The 20,542-nt window shown below is 48.3% G+C and overlaps 4 protein-coding genes and 1 non-coding gene across 5 annotated transcripts; 2 read left to right on the top strand and 3 right to left on the bottom strand.

Moving 5' to 3' along the window:
• Positions 1-4,053: 4,053 nt before the first annotated feature.
• Positions 4,054-5,622, top strand: THITE_160737 (uncharacterized protein; the record flags this gene model as incomplete). The annotated part of the gene is made up of 5 exons (XM_003653911.1): positions 4,054-4,119; positions 4,159-4,349; positions 4,407-4,436; positions 4,493-5,143; positions 5,202-5,622. The coding sequence occupies 5 exons, from the start codon at positions 4,054-4,056 to the stop codon at positions 5,620-5,622; spliced, it is 1,359 nt and encodes a 452-aa protein (XP_003653959.1).
• A 927-nt stretch (positions 5,623-6,549) lies between these two features.
• On the top strand, positions 6,550-7,789 carry THITE_2095935 (uncharacterized protein; the record flags this gene model as incomplete). Its single annotated transcript, XM_003653912.1, has 3 exons — positions 6,550-6,612; positions 6,708-6,800; positions 6,921-7,789. 3 exons carry the CDS (start codon positions 6,550-6,552, stop codon positions 7,677-7,679), a joined length of 915 nt encoding a protein of 304 aa, XP_003653960.1. The 3' UTR covers positions 7,680-7,789.
• A 1,887-nt stretch (positions 7,790-9,676) lies between these two features.
• THITE_t105 lies at positions 9,677-9,761 on the bottom strand. The gene has a single exon. It is a non-coding gene; the product is annotated as a tRNA-Thr (tRNA).
• A 178-nt stretch (positions 9,762-9,939) lies between these two features.
• On the bottom strand, positions 9,940-12,050 carry THITE_2144934 (uncharacterized protein; the record flags this gene model as incomplete). Its single annotated transcript, XM_003653913.1, has 5 exons — positions 9,940-9,996; positions 10,269-10,434; positions 10,571-10,902; positions 10,942-11,205; positions 11,253-12,050. 5 exons carry the CDS (start codon positions 12,048-12,050, stop codon positions 9,940-9,942), a joined length of 1,617 nt encoding a protein of 538 aa, XP_003653961.1.
• A 6,822-nt stretch (positions 12,051-18,872) lies between these two features.
• Positions 18,873-19,139, bottom strand: THITE_2033989 (uncharacterized protein; the record flags this gene model as incomplete). Its single annotated transcript, XM_003653914.1, has 1 exon — positions 18,873-19,139. A coding segment is annotated over one exon (267 nt), but the record flags the coding sequence as incomplete, so codon positions are not given.
• Between the last annotated feature and the right edge of the window lie 1,403 nt (positions 19,140-20,542).

Below are 20,542 nucleotides of genomic sequence, written 5' to 3' on the forward strand. Positions count from 1 at the left end.
CTAGCCTCTAGAAGGATAAAGGCCTTGTTTAGCAAAGCCCTAACAAACTAATATATATACCACTAGTAGAGGGCTAGTAGCACTAAAAGGTCAATGCCTAATCCTACCTACTAAGCAAGAAAGATTGTAAAATACTTAATAAGACGTTCGACAGCCTATATAAGCAAGGCTATATAATATAGGCAACATATACCACGCCTTTCACGTACCTAGTATTCGTCATTTAGAGGCTAGGGCACAATAGAGAACTCAAGGGCCACATCGTCATCGATCTATAGAGTCTAAACCACGTAACAGTGCCTAATAACTACTCTCTACCTCTACAATTAGAAATTATCGCTAAGTTATATAGCAAGCACTTTATTATAGCGATCGACGCTACCTCGTTTTTCTACTAGTTTAGCATTTCTCCTCTGTACTAAGATCGATTTACTCTAATTAGTCTATACGGCCTTAAGTAGCCTATAGTTTGCTTAATAGGTTACTATAACTCGCCTACCTATATACAACGCATTATAGACTAGCTTTTAAAGCTACATTCGTTATATATACGAGCTTTTATTAACGACATTATAATCTACTTAAACAATGCTAAGGATTATACGCGCTACTTAGATACAATATTCAGCTTTTTCGTAGACAAGAATATCGCCCTATTGCCTACCAAGTTATACGTTAGTTATCTAAACGTAGAACTACTTGGTTTCTATATCGACAGTCTAGGCCTTATAACGACTATACAATATGTCAAAGCCTTTAAGTAGCTCGCCTTTCTATATACTCTTAAGGCACTTAAGCAATATATTAGCGCTCCAGGCTTTTTACGGCACTTGATTCCGTACTATACGCAGTTAATGGAACTTCTATAGGCTCGCAAGACCGCCTTGCTAAGGAAGGGCTATGAAGAAGGCTATATTAAGGCCAGTAACACCTTTAAAAGGACCGCTTATTACCTAAAAACGACCTTTGAGCCTATTTAACAAAGAAACTATCCTTTAAAGCAATCTAAGCTATAATTTACAAGGAAGATTCAACTATTCTATACTACTTCAATCCTAACAAGCAGCTCTTTATATAAATCGACGGCTACCTAGAGCGTAGGTTTAGTATAATAGTATTCTACCTACACAATGGCTATAAGTAGGAGCCTAGCACGCCGATTCCCTTAAAACAGGTCCTCCTAATTATATTCCTTAGCTAGTGCCTAACGAAGGCTGAGATATGGTATAGACCTTTAGAGCAGGAGGTTGCCTATCTAGTGTAGGCTGTTAAAAAGCTTTGCACTATAATCTACTTAGCTAGGCTTCTAGTTAATGTACTTATAGACTACGCTACTATATATAGCATTGTTGCATAGACTTAGCTCAATACCTCGTTAATCAATTAAACTAATCGACAGGTTATTACTACCTCTATTTACCTCTCAGAGTACAACCTTCAGCTATACTACCTACCTAGCCGCCTTAACTTTATACTAGATACTCTAAACTAGCTAAGGGTGATATAGGATCTCATTAAACGCCTACAAGGCCTCGTTATACTCGACAATGTAATATTCGCTTTTGCTGAAGCCTATATAAAAGATTCGCTATATCAAAGGTTTATTATAGCCTATAAGGAAGACTCTAAATACAAAGCTATTATCGATAACCTTACTAGCAACTCGCTATCCGCTAAGGGCAACAGAGCTTTCTTACGTCCTAGGCTACCTTTTATAATAGTCGATAGCCTAATCTACAATACCTAGCTATATAGCGTACACCTTCTTTATATACTATTCGGCATAATCAAGGAGGTACTTAGCCTAGTATATAATGCTAAACACCACTTTAGCGTAGAACATATATTGTATAATCTACATAGTATATCGATAGTTAATAAAACCTAGGAGGTCAAGAAGTATATAGCGCACTACCTATTATACCGCCTTAACGCTATAGGTCGATAAAAGCTGATTAGCGAGTACTAGCCAATTTAGCTAAGCGATATACTCCTAATATATATAATTACAATCGACTTCATTGTAAGCCTTTTGAGTATACTATTAAAGGGTTCCTTCTAGCAACTAGAAGGCTATAACACCTTCGACGCAATAATAACTATATCCTATAAAAATAGTAAGCGGACCCTCCTATTGCTAGGCAACGGTAGATACTTAGCGAAGGATTAGAGCTATATTCTTACACGTTAGTTACTCTTATCTAACTAGGATATACTATCAGCCATTATTTCTAATTACAATCGCAAATTCATATCAGATCTCTAGACTAGTATATAGGAGTATCAGGGCACTAAGCTACTAATAACAACCATATACCACCTATAAGCGGATAGCCTAGTAGAGTATAAGAATCAGACTATAGAGATCGCCCTACGTTTCTACACCTTCGAATTCCTAACTAGCAACTAGATCGACATTATTCCTCTACTATAATAGAATCTCAATAGCGCCTATTTAGCTCCTATCCACTCAACACCTTACAAGCAGCTATATAGCTTTAAGCTACAAGGTCCACTCGATATACTTATAGCTAATCTAGGCGCTATAACGCTAGTAGATCTTCTAGTACTTCGAGAAGATCTATGCTATAAAGCGTAGTTAGCAATAGACTTTGCAACTACACAAGCTAAACGCCGTTACAATAGCTACCACTAGCAAGTCGAATTCAAGGTTGATAACAAGGTTTATCTCTAGCTCTACCACAGCTATTACCTACCTAGTAACCCGCCTTGGAAGTTATCGCAATAATGTGCTAGACTGTTCCTTATTAAACGTTATATCGGCCACCTAGCTTATAAACTCGACCTTCCAAGCTATATAGGCATTTACTTAGTCATTTCTATAAAATACCTCTCGCCTATAATACTAAGAGAGGATCTTTATAGCTATACTAAACTAGAGGTAGGCCTAATAGAAGATTTATAAGCCTCCAATTAGTCGGAAGATTATAAGTTTAGCAATAACTATAAAGTAGAGTATATTCTTAAATACTCTATAATAGGTATATAGATTAAGTACTTAATCTAGTAGAAGAACCTTAGCATCTACTACAACGTTTAAAAATCGCTATATAATATATAGTATACTCCTAAGGTAGTAGAAGAATACTAGAGGCGCTTAGGTATCGATCCGCCTATAGGCGTAGTATAGAAAAAGGAGGAAGCTAAGGCCCTAGCTAAACGCCTATATAGTCGGCCCTAGAAGAACGTAGAGGCTATAGTTGAAGCTATAAAAACGGCTATAGGCAAGGCCGCAGGCAAGGCTATAGAAAAGGCCGTAGGCGCCATAGTACTCGCTAAGCGCCTATATAGCTGCCCCCAAGATATAGCGCTAGCTACACCGTAGCTTCTAGCAACTATGGGTAAGGCTCCGTAGCCAGAAGCACCTACGGCAAGTCCATCGACAAGGAACTCTTTATAGGAGGTGCTTGCGCCAGTAGCCCTGATTAAGCATACAACGACGCTATAGCCTATAGCGCTGTAGCCTACAACGCCGTAGCCTACGACGCTACAGCTAGTAGCGCCCGAAAAGACACCTATACTAGTTAAGTATATCCCAGAACCGCCTTCGCTAATACATTCGACCATTGTAGTAGCCAGTTCGGCCTCGAATATATAGCGTAGTATATACATTAGTAAGGAGGATGTTCAAAAGGATTAAATTACCAAATTAGGAAGGAGGATCAATATAAGGATCAACGTAGTAAGGGCACTGCTATACTTTTTCTTATAGCCTGGCACTTAATACCGGATACTCCTATATATATAAATAGATGATAACCCCATCTAGGTCAGGCTCTAGGTTAGGGTTGCTCTATATAGGGTTAGCCCTATATAGCCCATACGCCCTATACACTGCCAAGATATCTTAGCAGTGGAGGGAGCCTCCCCACATCGAATGGATCATCACTCATTCCACCATTGTATCTGCATACTACTATTGCGTGCCATCGCATCAGCCTGGTTGGTTCCTTTCAACTCCACCAGAAACCGGGTCGCAGCGCGATCGTGGACTTCTTATCTCTCGGGAAAGACGACAAAAGCTCGGCCGCGATGTCGGCCACCAACGCTGGCCCGATCACCACCATCTTCACACCCCCGGCGTCATGTCTGAGCACCGTGACATCTGCGGCAGGACCCATCTCGACGCAGAACTAGTCCATGTTCATCGGCCACTGGGGAGCCTACGACCCAGCCACCAGCTGTTACCCAACATCCACCAAGTTGTTCCTCTTCGTTCAAGAGTATTACTACTCACCAGGCATCTGCCCGAGCGGGTACTGGTTCGCCTGCCCGTGGACGGGAACCAGCTTCCCGGCAAGCGTCACTGCGTCGCTGTGCTGTCCCTCGTAAGTCCTCCGCCAAAGGGGCTATTGCGTATTTGAGTGGCTGACATAATGTCAAAGGGATTTTGAGTGCGTGGATGGCTGGTCTCAGTGAGTATCGCCACTGTCTAGCCAGCGAGCCACAATGGGGCTTACAGACGCGGCAGCGTATGCGCCAGGGGCGGTTCCTTCGACGGGTTGGAGCATGTCTTCGTGATTAGCCGCAATAGCCAGACGCTCGCGAGCACCGCTGCCCTGACCACCGCAACCCTAGAGCCGGACAGCTTCATCTGGGCCGACGGTGTCCCCGTGGCATGGGAAACCACCGACACGGCGATCCTCAAGCTCCTGGGGCAGCTGACGACAACTTCGTCCACATCCGGTACGTCCCTTTCAGAGGAATCATCCAGTTCGATCGGACGGACGAGCAGCGAGGTAGCGCCGAAGACATCGGGGACGGCGACGGCGACGGCAACCGACACGGGCGGTTCTTCGCTCCTAGTGTCCCCGTCGACGAGCACGAGCGACAGTCAGACAACACCTTCGTCGACGACGGGACCGACCCCCACCACCGCCGCAATAACGTCGGAGCCACTGTTGACGGGTAACTGCGCGAGTCCTTCATGGACGCTGTTGGATATGTCGACGGCGTACCTCTACGCTCCCGTCCTCGGTTGCGCCTACGACAACCTGAATTGTTGCCCGTTCCAAGTCGATGCAGCTCCAAGGACCGGCGCCCCGGGGCCCTTCCCAGCAGCCAGCGTCGCCCGGTGTCCAGATGGCTACGTCACCGTCACCTCGTCCGCCTGCTGCCTATCGTGAGCATTTCAACTCCCTATTAGTATCCCCGTTATGTCTGACTTGACCACCCTATAGCGGCTTCCAGCCCCTGTCAACAGCATTTGTGTCCCAATCAGCCTGCGTGAGCCGGCTCTCCTCTCCGCTCAGCCAGCCGCCGCTCCCCACGACTGCACAAGACGCCAGCGTCACGGTCGGCGTCGTGCTCGCAATGCAGATCCCCATCGAGACGGCGGCGCCGTCGTCCGGCTCGGGTCTGTCCAAGGGCGCCGTGGCGGGGATCGCTGTTGGGGGCGCAGTGGCGCTCCTCGTGATTGCGACGTTGGTCTTCTTGCTGGTCCGCAAGTCACGGCCGCCGCAGCCGGTTTCTGGTCTGATGGTGCCGGAGGACAAACACCCGCCGGTGCACGTGTATCCTAGTGAACTGCATGGTCAAGGTGTTTCGGAGTTGCCCTATCAGCGGGACTTTTGTGCGGAGCTCCCTGGAGCAGCGCGGTAACGAGGGGATTTTGGGGACGCTTAGAACTGTTGGTATGGGTAGCTGCTTCTTCATCGTCACTGTCTTGTTTGTTCTCACTCAAAACCAAAGATCTGGAAAGGGGCTGTCAAAGCCACGACATGAGTCTCGAGCTGCTTTCTGAAATCGAGCGCCCATCCCAGACAGACAGAGGGCCTGGCCACGGGTTGTCTGAAGAAGCAGACTGACTCGGTCCTGTAGCCGCTCGCTCGGTATTCTCGCCACGAACCTCCCGAAGAGCTCTTCATATCCGGTGGCTGGGAACACTTGGCCCCTACTGTTGGCGGTTGCACGGCAGCAGCTCACATGCCCGCCTGGCTGAATCTGCAGCAAGAGAACAAATCCGCCACGCGCACCCCCCCCCCCCCCTCCTCTTGCCGTCCTCCGGCAGCCCCTGCGCGTCCTCTCGCCGGATAACAGCGGGGGCTATCTCCAGAAAGCCCTCGCTCCGCCGGAACAGACCGTGCTGCCTGCCCTCGCGCTCGCCAATGCGGAACTCGCGCGGCAGCCCCAGCAGCGACTCGATCTTCTCGAGCATGTTGGTGATGAGGTCGATCATCATGGCTGCAAGTATCCGTGTTAGTATAGCTTCGCTGGATCCCGACTCTTCCGGTAATTCCCCACTTTGCCCTTGACAGGGGCTGGCCCGGCTGAGCGGGTTCGGAGGCAAGCTTAGATTCCTGGGCGGCCCACTAGTGCCACCACCCTCTCTGCCTCACGGCGCAGCAAGCGAGCGGCCCTGCGCTGGGCGGGATTCAAGAGCAGAAGTTCCCTTCGATCCATGCCTAGATGAGCCCTCTCCCATGATCCCAATCCTACCCCATCCTATCCTAGCCGGACCATACTACTGCTACACCCGCCAGTTTTGTCACAATTCGGAGAGACCGAGGCAGAAGAGCCTGAAGGATTATGGCCCAGTCCGCACAAGATCTCTCCCGCCTACCTGTAAACGGTTGCGACCTCTTCTTATTGGTAAGTGCTGCTGGCAAAAGATCTGCTCTTGGTCGGCGGACCGGCATGTAGAGGGCGCCTTTCATTACCGAGCTGACCACCGGGGGCGCTCAAAGGAAAAATGGGACGCAGACTCGGCGCTATCTCCGGACGAGCAGATGAGGCAGATTTTCGCGCGCTTTCTCGAGCTGCCCTTGCCTGAGCGACAGGTACGTTCCTCCTTCTTCTATATATGGCATGCGCGGTATATCTCCTCGGAGATGGTGGTCTCTCATCATCTCATGTGGATTCTTCAGTTGGGCCAAAATGCTAACCAAGGCGCCGGGCAGGTCTATACCCAGCGAGTGGCAGCCCGCGGTGTCTTCTCGGCGGGGAGCCTGTCGCCGGCCGAGCAAGACATCCTCGCCCTCGCGCGGCCGTACAACGAGCGCAACCGGGGCGAGGTCTGCCTGCTGCGGACCTACTACGGCGCCGGGAGCGACGCGGTGTTCGACGCTGTTGTGCAGACCTGCCGCGCCTTCGGAGGGGTCGGCCCTGAATGCGTCTTCTCCGATGCCGCGCGGTACAACTACGGCGAGGACTGGCGGCGTGTCTTTGGCCTTATGCCGCAGCTGCTCGAGTGCCACGACGACTATGAGGCCGAGTGCGCGGCCGAGTTCGCCCGCGCCCAGGAGTCGGACGAGGAGGATGAGGAGCTCGGCGGGTGGTCACGGGACGATTTCACCCTGGCAGAGCTGTTCAACCACTACCATCTGGCGTCCAAGGTGGGTGTCATCTACATCCTGGACGAGGAGACCCTTGGGGATGACAGGGAGGATGATGATGATGAGAAGGATGGATCGGCGGGGTCCTATAGCCAGAGGGAACTGCTCGTGGTCTGGTACGATGCGCAGGGGAAGACAGTGCGCTGGCGGCGGAGGGACGCAGTCTCTATCAGTCAGGAAATGGCGGTCATCAACACGGCCGCGATCGACGACCACCCTGTGCGGACGGAAGCAGAGATCGGGGAGGACTACGACTGGGATGGCCCGCTCGGGCTGTCTTCGATGGAGGAAGACGAGGAGAGTGCTAGCGACGCGGATCCATGACCGCCAGCCCAGACAGAAGAGTCGATCCAGATGTAGCGGAAGCCCAGTTCCCGGGTGACTGCTATGGCGTCTCGAAAGGTAGGAGGGAAAGCTTGCAGCGGGATACCTTTACGATGTGATCGCATGTTTTCGAGCGTGGTGATGAGGCGGGGTTGCCCCCGGGGCCCCCAGCGGTGGCTGAGAGCCAAATACTTCCCAGGACAACCTTTGGTTATGCGGAGCCGGGGGTGGCTTGTTGCGTCCCAGACGTGGATCACACAAGTCGGCAGCCGGTTCCTGGTCTGCGGATCGGCGCAAGCGTGTTCGCGCTCGCAGCGGGATAACCATGATCTGATGCGGGGGATGGCTATCTGAAGATTCAAAGGCTCCGGATAGGTAAGACGGTCAAGGGGTATTCTGGGCCACGAACTCTCTTGTAAGAGATGTTAGTTCTCCTATTCAGAACATACGTCCAGACAACAGTCAGACAGCTGTCATGACGGCGGGAAAGTCCATGCAGGGAGGGGGGTGTCGTACAACATGTGCATATAAGCCTGTTAGCCTTCAAACATACTGTAAGTTCCTACAACAGGATGTTGAACGCTAGAACAGGTCGGAACAAGGCTACTGAACCCAACAGACTGAAACTACCTCAACAGAGTGTTCATCCAACAGAATGTCAATACATTTGGAGCTCTGAAATGGTAAGGAAAGTCTTGTCCAGGCCAATACTCTGTTGTTCCAGTTTCAGGCTGTTTACAGAAAAATAGAGCGGATCCATCAAAGATGCCCTGACCGTACTGCAGCTCTATAGACTCCGAAGTTCCTTCCGCTTCCCGCGCGCTTGTAGAGTTCCTGCTTCGTAGTTCAATTGACCGTGACTGCCTCTTTGTAAAATTGTAGATACCATTTTGCGAGGTCCCCAGTTCAATCCCAATTGTAGGCAGTAGCAAAAAAACTCATCGTAACCTTGGATCGTACCTTGTAACCTTAGATCGTAACCTTGGATCGTACCTTGTAACCTTAGATCGTACCTTGTAACCTTCGAACGTACCGAACAAGGTTCGGTAATCTTGTTTTTTTTTTTTACTTTTCAGTATTTTACAAAGATTCCAACAGTATATTCTCTAGAACATAATGAAAACAAGGAACATTATTGAGATAGGGACAGTCTAAAAGTGCCCTACAATACTGTTCTATGCTACATGCATTCGCTAAATAAGTGCTCAATTACCGATGTATTTTCCAACACACTGTTGGGGCACTAACAGGCTGACCCAGCCCATTTTTTACGACACGCCCCTCCCTGCATGGGTTCGACGGTATGGCCTACTTGTAGTGGAATATGGGAGGAGGTTCTCCACAACCCGAGGGTACGCGGTAGCAATGACTCCCCTAGAAGGTTTACAGAGAACACTGCAGCCGATAAAGGGAAAGGGCACAGATTTCAACTGCCGGATCATGATGGCGCGCCAGGGTCCATCACGAGGGACACCGACGCGGATGATGTCCATAATCAGGACACAGCCGCGGCAACCACCGGCCGCAGCGACACGGACGGATTGAATCCCGACGTCCCCGGGGGGGCGCGAGAGATCACCGTCGCTGTCGCCGTGTTGGCTCAACCCAAGTTTCTCACAGATTGAGCACGGCATTGTGGCGACGGCAGGGAGCTGTTCTCAAATCACCCGGTCACGCAGGGAAGCGCTGTTACGTTGGGTCGTCAGCCCAGATAATTTGCAGCCCGAAAACATTCCAGCGCGTGAGAAGGGGGGAGAAGGGGGGGGGGGGGGGGGGGAGACTGCGCCTCCTCAGACAGGAGGAACGCATCCATTGATGAAACCGCTATTGGCTCGCCTTCTTCTGCAGGAGCATGAGGGGTCAAACTCGACCGGCAGACCGCGCCTGGTTGAAATGCATCATCCACGAGGAATGAGTTTTAGTTAACTACATCTTCTTTACTTTGTTTGGCTCACAGCAAGGCAAGTAGGGTCAATTGCACAAGCAAGGCAAAAAGCTGCCCCCAGGCGGGATTGAACCGCCGACCTCATCATACCGCTTGATGCATACGAGTGATGCGCTCTACCACTGAGCTATAAGGGCGCTACGTGAAAAAGCGGGTCTTCTCATCGCCACTTGATTCCCGTTCGGGAAGGAGCAACGGAGGAACTTCGCTTTGGCGGATGACACTGGAAGGAGTATCCAGGAGGCATCACCCGCTTTGCTGGATGGTCTTGTTGTCCTCCGGTCCATACTAGACCTCGATGCCCCTGCTCAGCCTCTATGTCGATCCACCGAACGCTTCGTCGTCAGCCAGCGAACCCCATGAATTGGGTTGCTAACTACGGAGTAAAAAAAAAAAAAAAAAAAAAAAAAAAAAAAAAAAAAAAAAAAAAAAAAAAAAAACCCTCCCCAATACCTTATTGGCATGAGTCGGTCGTCGGCCACGCCAAGCCCAAACAAGGAGTGAGTTCATCTCGTTCATTCCCCTCAGCTACTTATCAACGACAGCGATCCTCCTGCCTCGTCGAGACCTCAATGCTCCCCACATAAAACAAAGCGAAAAACAACGGCGCATATATACGAAGTGCGATCTTGACCCGTGCAAACCTGCACCTTCCGCACGGTCGCCCGGATGCCCTTCGACTCCCACTTGGCATACGGCACGAGATAGGCGTGCGCCATCCGGACGTCTGTCTCGTCCCTCTCGAACATGTCGAACTCGTAGCGGCTGAAGACGGTCGCGATGGTGATGTAGAGCTCGGCGAAGGCCAGGCTGCAACCACCCTCGATTTAGCTTTAGCTGTCACGAGCTCGCGATGCATCACATCACATCAATCACGACGGGTCCGCCGATGGATGGATGGGATGGATGTATTGGATAGGGGAGAAAGGAGCAAAAACAAACATACTTGATCCCCAAGCACTGCCGCGACCCCTTGCCAAAGGGCACGAAATAGCGCTCCAGCTCGGGCCGCCCGATCCACCGCTGCGGCCGGAACGCCTCCGGCTCCGGGAAGATGCGCTCGTTCATGAGGATGTCGTACGTGGTCATGCTGACGGGCGTGTTGCGCGGAATGACCCAGTCGCCGTAGCGCAGCTCGGCGTCGGGCGCGCGGCGCGGGTCGCGTGTGACGATGCCGTGGGCCAGCCGCACCGCCTCGTGCACCACGCCGCGCAGCAGCGGCAGCTTCTCGAGCTGGCGCCAGTCGTCGTACGGCTGCTGTTGCTGCTGCTGCTGTAGCTGCTGCGTGGTGGTGGTGGTAGTGGTGCTGTTGGCAGCGGCAGCCGCGAGCTCGGCGCGCAGGCTCGCGGCGAGCGCCGGCTGGGTCGACAGGTAGTAGCTCGCCACGCTGAGCACGCGCGAGGTGGTGATCAGGCCGGCGGCGACGATCAGCTGCGCCTCGTCGCCGAGCCGAGCGTTGGACTTCTCGTCCGGGGGCAGCTCGTCGTTGTTGAGTACCTCGTGGAAGATGGTCGGGTGCGCGGCGGCTTCGTGGCCTTTGTTGATGCCGTCGCGGATCTGGCGGACTCGCTCGGCGAGGTCCTGGCGCAGGGTTAGGCGAGTGAGCCTTTCTCCTTGCTAGTTGCTACGCATGTCGACGTGGAGCGAGGGGCGGATCTTGTCTTTCGCAGTCCAACAACGGGAATGATATCGGGCTGTGCCCACTTCACCAACCATTCGGGCAGCAGGTCGAGAATGGGGAACACGATGGGGAAGTGCAGGGCGAAGTGGCCCGTGACGTAGATCGCAACGAGAGCCTCGTGCAGCGTGTCGGCGAAGTCGGGGCTGTCGAGTTGGTCGTACGACTTGGCGAACGCGTACTCGGTGATGATGTCGGTCGTCAGCGCCATCCAAGCTCTGCTGAGGCGTACGACGCTGCCCTTCGCGGCGGCATAGCCGTCCAGCTTCTTGCACAGCTTGTCGACCTTGGCGCGGATCACGGGCTGGAAGTCGGCGATCTTGGCGACCGAGAAGAAGGGGCTGATGGCCTTGCGCCGCAGCCGGTGGAGGTCGTGGTCGACGGTGGAGAAGGTGTCACTCGCGTACCCGAAGCGGCCCGAGAAGTAAGCGTATTTGTTGCGGCGGCCCGAGCCGCGCGTGTAGAGCACATCGTAGTAATCGGGATCGTCGATGTGGAGCTCGGTTGGCGTGATGCGGAGGATGGGGCCGTACCGCTTGTGCAGCTTCTGGATCTGCCAAGTGAACTCGCCCTGGCGAACCACGTCGTAGTAGAACTCGTACCAGTTGCTCAGGGCGGCGAGCTTGGGGCCGGGAAACTTTGCGATGGGGCTCAAGTAGAGGCGATAGACAGCTATAGCAGCGAGGTAGACGACCAGCGCCGCCGCGCCAACGGAGAGGGTTGCGCCGCCAAACATCAAGAAGGCCATGTTGAGGGTGGCGATCGGCCGACCGGGAACCCATCATCTGACTGCCACGCGGGGGTTTTCAGTACACCTACCAGGGAGGGATGAGAGTGCAAGCTGCAAGCTCCTGCAGGCAGCGGATGCAGCACTGGGCATTAGCAAAGTTAAATCATTGGTTGGCCGGACTGCCTTCTGTCAGAACCTGGGCCTCAATACCGGGGGCTCGGCACCCACGGGCCATACTGCCATAATTAGGATCTACCAGAGCCACAGATCTAGATACCCAGAGTAGCCCTCTCCCACACACTTTGATCAATACAACGAACAACACTATCATTGATCACCATCTCTGTATATCAGGCACTTCGTAATAGCTTCATTGTCTCTATCCTACGTAGTAGCTCTGTCAATTAAGAGTCTCATTTGCCTCGAGAACCTGTTAAATAACACTATATAGCTCTATATACAATGATCAACAAAATCCTTTAGCAATACCCCTAAAAACGACTACTAGAATAGCTACTATATCTTCGAAGGCTAATACGAAGGTTGACATTATCCTAGTGAGCCCTAATAACTAGGTGCCTTAGTATCGCTAGTTTATTAATAAAGCTATATACTATAAACTTATAGACTACTTCGAGGATAAGAAGAAGCGCCTCTACCTTGTTCTAGAGAGTGTTGACGCCTATAATATAGCCTAGGAGTATATTAATTAGAAGCTCTAAGCCTACCTCATTGAACTAAAGGACCTTGAGGAGGCCAAAGCTTATAATATAGCCTAAGAGGTATACAATATACCTTGCTATGAACCTTGCAATGAAGCCTACGATCGTACTCCTAGCGTAGAAGCTAGTAATCAGGGTGATCAACCGCCTTATGACGAAGACCACTAAGACCGTCGATTGGTCACTACGCCTAGCTACTATACTTACAATAACGACGATTACTTAGTCGACAAATAGCACTATAGCTATAGACCTCTGCCTATACTAGAGTCGTTTAACGTAGCTAACTATGAGATATATAAGGCCCTCGAGAAGGAACTTAAGAGCAATATTACTACGTTTATCGTAATAATTTATAAGGAGCGTAACAATTATAACTAGAAGTATAAGCTCTAGTACTATCGGCTCAATCAGATAGAGCACTTTATAACCACTACTATATTGGCGAACTACTGTACTATATACTTCTTAAAGGGCTGCTCCCTTTGAATATAGTACTACAACCTTAAGAAGATTGTAAAACCTACTATAGAGACTAAACTCGAGCTCTAAGAGCGCCTTCGAACCTACCTTAATACGCTTAAGCACCCTAGGAACACCTATATAAGAGCTACCAAGTTCGAGAGGTAGATCGTCAAGTAAGAAAACCTGATAGATGAATCGACTTCCCAAGGGCTTACTGAAGCCAAGGATCTAGGCATCTAGTTCACTGAACTAATATAGGCCCTTATAAACCCTATCCTAATGTTCATCTTATACTACTAGATAAACTAGATGAATTAGATCAAGAGGCTTAGGTTCAAAGATGTCGTTATAGCGGTTTGTAAAGGCGTTAAACTGTTCTTTAAGAAGGCTCCTAGCTATGTTAGCAAAGGCTCCTTTATAATATATAAAGCCTATAAGAAAGAGAATAATACTATTGACTACTAAGAAGAATAGGGTGACTATGCCTATTAGGGCTCCTATAAGGAGGGAGCTAAAGGCGGAAGATTATAGGCTAAGTGAAAGCTTAGTATAGCTCTTATACCTACTATTCCTATAGTATAGTCCTTAGATATGCCTAGGTACTACGCTTATAACCACTTCTATATTACCAAGCTATATTACTATTTGTATCCAAAGAACGTACTAGATAGCTAGGAAGGTAGACCTTACGTCAAGGTATATATAGAAACGAATCTAAGGAACGATTTCTCTCTACGAGCTAAAGCGAACAAGCTCTATATAAAGAGGTCTAGAACTACGATCAACTACGACTCTAAGAGCGATAGAGGCAATAAATCATATTGACTAGCTATAATTTGGGCTATACTACCTTCGAAGGCACTATAGCTATCGAACTAGGCGGCATTATACCAATAGGTATAAAATATAGGCACTGAACACTAGGATTAAGATTATACTAATAAGTATAATACTAGCTAAGGCACTAAATACTATACCAATAGGTACAATGCTAATTAGGCTACTTAGGAGCTAAACGTTGCTCTTAAATACTAGAGCGTAGGGCGTAATACCATCGAGGCTACCTAGGAGCTAAGTGTAGCTCTAAACAGATTGAACAACAATACTATACCTCTAAGTAGACTAAGCAACATTGCCCTATTTAGCTATCGAATAGCTTATAGGTATATATAGTAAGCTATAGGCAAATGCTTAGCGAGCTTCACTGTAATCTAAGCAATATATTAAGTAGGAGAATTATATTTCCTAATCAACTTAGTGATCCTAGATTCAGGGTCAACTATTTATATCGTTAACTATCTTAGTAGGTTTAAACGCCCTCTAAGGCTAGTAGCGCCTAATAAGTATATCTAGGTAGGCAAGTACCCTATTTAGATCGAGGGTTACAACAAGATAGATATTAAACTATAGAACGACAAGGGTATTACGATCATTACATTATACAACGTTGTATACTGCCTAACGTTCGTCTATAACATTATATCGCTAGAAAAACTTAATTAGCGAGGGATCTAGTAGGACAATAGCCTATAGAGTGCTCCGAACTACCCTCTTAGGCAATATAATCACTCTCTCCTTAGATATACCACTAAGCTTTACTAACAATATATCCTTAAGTATATACTAGAGGACTATACGCCTATAGCCTTTACAATTAGAATATAGAAGCTTAAGCGCCTTATAAGGTATATAGAGAGTATAGCAGATGCTATAACGTGGCACCTACGCCTTGGCTATATAGGCCTTAGAGCGCTAGAACACTTTGTCAACTACTCGAGAGGAGGCTAAATCAAAGGCATCCCAACTATTAAGTATAACAGTTATAGCCTTAGCAAGGCAAAACGCTGCCTTAGCCAAATACTAAGGCTATTCGACTTTGGCCTAGGCAACAGGATCGCTTTAGATCTATACCCTTACAAGGAAGGCCGATAGCACTTTAAATACCTGCTCCTAGCGATAGACCGTTACTTAGACCTTGTATAGGATTACTACCTATATAACTATAAGGCGGCTAGTATCTTAGTAGCTATCAAATACCTTGTATAGTTCCTTAGAACGTAGTATAAACTATAGATCAAGGTTCTAGAGTATAACAACAAGTTCATCTAGGTAAGCATTATCACCAACTAGGTATACAAGCAAGGTATTAAGATAGAGCCCTTTACGCCTAACACCTCTACTTAGAATAGTAGCGCTAAGTGCTTAGGGGGTATAATCAAGGAGAAGGCTAGAGCAATAGCCAACGGCGTAGGGTTACTATAGCAACTATAGCTAGAGATCACTAGAGTAGCAATGTATCTATATAATAGAACACCTTGGTTGACTACTGAATAGAGAACACTACTAGAGCGTTTTTATAGCTTCTTAGCTACTAGAGACGGCCTCAATATATCAGAGTATAAGCTGTACTAAGGTCACCTAAAGGCCTATAGTTGCAAGGCGTTTACAATAATAGATATTACAAAGAAGAAGTAGAAGCGTCTAGAGCGCCTTCGACTAAGAGTATAGATCGGGTATCTTATTGGATACAACTCCTTGAACATCTATCGTATCTAGAACCTATCTACCAACTAGATGGTTCGTACCTACGATATTATCTTTGACAAGAGGCAAGTGTTCTCTAGCAACTAGCACGAAATTGCTTAGAGCCTTGCCCAAGTGGACCTTAAAGAGCTAAAGCACTGGCTTCAAGCTAGGTATATAGATAATACTAATTATAAGGGTAACAACAAACTATTGCCTACAGTAGAAGAAGAAGAAGAAGAGGAGCCTGCTATAACGATAGGCACGCTATTAGAGACCGAATAAGCAAAGGTGATCACTACTACTAAGGAAGCCCTAGATACTATTGTAGTTAAGGGCGATACCTTTAGAACCTTCCCTAAGTTCCTATACCTAATACCACCGCCAATACTATTGGCTATACTTATAGTAGTAGCCTTCGTTAGCTTATTATTACTACTATATTCCTTTAAATAGAGGGAGAGCGCCCCTAGTGCGCCTAGAATAGAGGCTAAACACTAGTTTAAACTATGGTAGGCGGCCTTCTATATAAGAACTCTAGGCCTAAAGGCAGAAGCTAGGCGCCTAATTAGGAAGATAACCTACCTAGCTAAACAGAAGGAAGAAGAAAGAAAGCTTATACGTAAAAAGGTCGCCTAGCTAAAGCAAGTAAATAAACTAGGCACTATCTACTAGTTATAGCTACTACTAGAGCCGAAATAGTATATAGATCTCAAGGACCACCTACTAGGAGAGCTTTTCCTAGAGGCTAAACGCGATCACCTATATAGCTATAAGATCAAACAATCCTAGAAGGAGGTTAGCCATTACGACGATCAAGTTAAAGGCAACTAGATCCTCAACAATATATAGGTATATATCTATAAGCTTAATAAAACAAAGCACTTTGTTAAATATAAGGCGAGACTTATTGTCTATAGCGATCAATAATAGAAGACCTTGGCGGAAGAGAACTATATAGCAACGCTAGCTATACAATCGTTTAGAATAGTCTTTGCAACTATAGTGCAGTTCAACCTTGAACTAAAGCAGTTTAATATAGTTAATACGTTTATAAATATAGAGATCAACAAGGATATCTTTATATAAATGCCCTAGGGCTACTATAAGCCTAAAACAGTGTTAAAGCTAAAGAGGGCTCTATATAGCCTACGATAGTCGCCCCTTCTCTAACAAAGGGCATTGACCACTATACTAGAGAGCCTAGGTTTCTAGGCAATACCTTAGGAACCTTGCATTATAACAAACAAAGGTATTATCATCTTCTTCTACGTCGATAACATCGTCCTTATATATTGTAAAAGAGACTATAAACGTATAGAAGAACTAATCAATGGCCTAAGGGCCTATTACAAACTTATAGGCAGCGATGACCTATACTAGTTCCTTGGAATAGAGGTCTACTACAATCGAATAAAGCGTCTAGTATAGCTTAGCTAAACAGTGTATATCGAGAAGATCTATTAGCTTATATAAGACTAGAAAAAAGAGAAAACACCTATAGATATAAAGGAACTGCTCCTATACTTAGAGATTACAACTAATAGTTCAGTAGGCCTATATCAAAGGAAGATTAGCTTTATCTTATATATAGCTATCAATATATAGCCAGATGTCGCCTTTACAACGTTATAGCTTATATAGTTCAATCAGAATCCTAGACTAGAACACTATAGGGTAGCCAACAGAGTGCTATATTACTTCTATAAGACGAGGTTCCTAGCGCTCTAACTAGGCAATGGCGATATCCTAATTATAGCTAGCAATACCAGCTTTACCAATAACAGCCTCAACTATAAGAGCTTGCAAGGTTATACTATTATACTATTTAGTAGGGTTATTGTATAGTACGCTAATAAACAAGACACTGTTACTATATCAACTATAGAGGTAGAACTCCTCGCCCTAGCGTAGATGGCCAAGGAAGGTATATTCCTATAGCGCCTATTGAAAGAGCTATCGATCGAACTAAACGCCTACTACCTTTCTATTCAGTGTAATAACCGCTAGACGATTAGGCTAATCACGGCCAAAGTGGCCACTCTATAGACCAAGTTGCAATATATCGACATCTATAACCACTAGCTACGTTAGGAAGCGTAGAACAGCAGGATCAAAGTGGAATATATGCCCTCTAAGAAAATGCTAGTAGATAGCCTAACGAAGGCGCTAAGCCTAGAGCTTTATAAGCAGTTCATTGCTATATACAACCTAATCGATATCAAGCACCTAATCGAACTATATACTAACTAGGTATATAAGAAGGAACAATTGGCAAATAGGCTAGTAGCTATAACCGAGAAGAAGGTTCGGTTTACCACCTAAGTATATAGAATTAAGATAGGTAGGCACTTAGAAGGATCTAGGCAATAGGAAGACCTCAATACTATAGAACAACTGAATTAGGAAGATTAAGAGGATAGCGATAGCATCAAGATTGCTAAATACAGTAAATAGGCCAGAGCTATAGCTCGACCTAGGGGGGTATATCAGAACCTAGGCCTCAATACCGGGGGCTTGGCACCCACAGGCTATACTGCTGTAATTAGGATCCACCAGAGCCACAGATCTGGATGCCCAGAGTAGCCCTCTCCTATACACTTTGATCAATACAACGAACAACACTATCATTGATCACCATCTCTGTGTATCAGGCACTTCGTGATAGCTTCATTGTCTCCATCCTATACAGTAGCTCTGTCACCTTCCGCCCCCTCAGACTCTGGTGTGGGAGGAGAACCGCAAATGGCCCCCACGGCTCGCCTACGCACTTTCGGAGCACTATGTGTACGGACTATCTATTCCGTAAACCACTGCGCGGATGCTAGCGATTGAAGCTATCGCGATCTGAGCACCCAAAAGCAATCGTTCGATTGCGTGCGGTGTTGACCCTTGCATAGCAGCCCAGGAGTGGAGGCACGGCCCAGGAGACACAAATAGCGCTGCAAGAGTGATTCCGGCCCCAAGCAGTAGGTGTGTTTATCAAACGAATGCCCATGTGCTCTGAACACATACATATGTACATGGACAGAACCGAAACCCCCGTGAATATCGATCACATCAGCGCGCCGAGAATCGTGCCTCCAAGAGCTTTCTACTCATTGTCCTCCTCCTCCAGTTTCTTCTCGTCCTGGCGAGGCTTGGGAGGGAACTTCAGCTTGCCTGCAGCATCCGGACCCCAGCCGCCGAGGCCGTGAGCAGCCTCATATCCGCCAATTCCGCTGGCCTGGCCGATCGCGACACCGCCGGCAGCCCGATTTCCAGCAACACCAGGCCGATCCTTAGCCCAATCCGTCAGCTGAGCCTTGGACATTCCGGTGTACTTTTTCAGGTCCTCCTCTGAAATCTGGACATTGCGGTGGGTCTTGGCATCGACAAAGCGCTGGTAGAGCGACTTGAGCCCCTTCTTCTTGGGCTTTGTGTCGGGCTGGCTTCCCGGAACGGAGGATGAGCTGACCGCTGGTGGCTTAGGATCGTGGTTGTCTGGGCGAACGCCGTCGGCCATTTTGTCGTGATGTCGGCGTGAAGATGCGTGGCTCGAAGCTTGAAGCAGAAGTTGAATGTCTTGGGCTTGACCGTGGCATGGAGAGTTGGGTAGAGAAAGATGGGCGACGGTCGCTCAACGCATGAGTCTTGAACCATAAATGCACCAGGACTCTGCCATCAGTCAATGGGACTTTGACCGGAGCAAACAGTCAAGGTGTGGCGCAGCCAAAAGCGTCAGCTAATTCACCGAGAGCCTTGTTGTGGGCGCATTCCGCCGGGCCGAAAGCCATGTTTGTTTCGGGCAGTTGAGAGACGGTTCGACGTCAGATTGGCGTGTTGGTCCGTTGCAGGGACATCAGATTGCTGCCTAACCTACCTGCACTCATACACCATTGACGCATTGTGTGACGCCCGACAACGCGGGCCACACCCTGCAAACAGCTGGGTGGTTAGGCTGCTTCGCTGCAACTCTTCGTGGCTGGAGGCCCGGGGGCTGTGGGGAGCAAACAGCAAATATCAGAAACACGCCGAGTGCTCCGTGCAATGGTTGCTGGGGAATGAAGAGTTGCTACGACGGCCAATGAATGGAGGTGAGGAATTCAAGAGCGAATCCAGAGATTGACCACCAACTGAACGCTACAAGAGCCCGGGAAAAATCTTTTGTCAACCTGTCTCAAGGATGAGAGGCACGTCACACGAAGGATTCAACGTCGTACTCCCGGAATCACCAACACGCAATGATTCAGAGCATCATCCTTGCCCGCGGAGATCCTCCTGGTTTGCATGGTGGTGATCTCCAGGGTTAACCGATACAGGCCTGGAGGCGCCAATCCAGACTGGGCCACACATCTGGCAGTCTGGGATTGACTCGGGTGCTTCCATATCCGCAACTGAAGACACGGAACAGGTTCGGCAATTCGAGCTAACAAGGCGCTTCGACCTATTCTACATCCGAGGAGTGGGACTAAAAGCGTAAACAGGGGTTTCTCTTCTTCAATCTTCACGAACTGTTGATAGGGAGCGAAAGGCTAGTGGGCCACAGAACGGACTCGGCACGCGTCTTGACCTGGTGCCATGCAAATGCAAGTTTGCCATCCGGTAGGGTGGCAGTTCAGAAGGCAGGCGTGTCTCAAAGTGCCAGTCACCTGGGGGAGGCGCCGTCAAGGTGCCGTTGTCCCCTGGCTCAAACCCCTTACTCAAGCGGCACAACAATGAGGAGGGGTAGGATTGTCAGGACCTGTGAACAGTTGCTGTTCTTGGGACGCGGCCAATGGTGGTACGATGAACCAATATGTATGTACGTAATACGACTGC

The sequence above is a fragment of the Thermothielavioides terrestris genome, chromosome 3 (genome assembly GCF_000226115.1).
Source record: "Thermothielavioides terrestris NRRL 8126 chromosome 3, complete sequence".
Taxonomy (NCBI): Eukaryota; Fungi; Ascomycota; class Sordariomycetes; order Sordariales; family Chaetomiaceae; genus Thermothielavioides; species Thermothielavioides terrestris.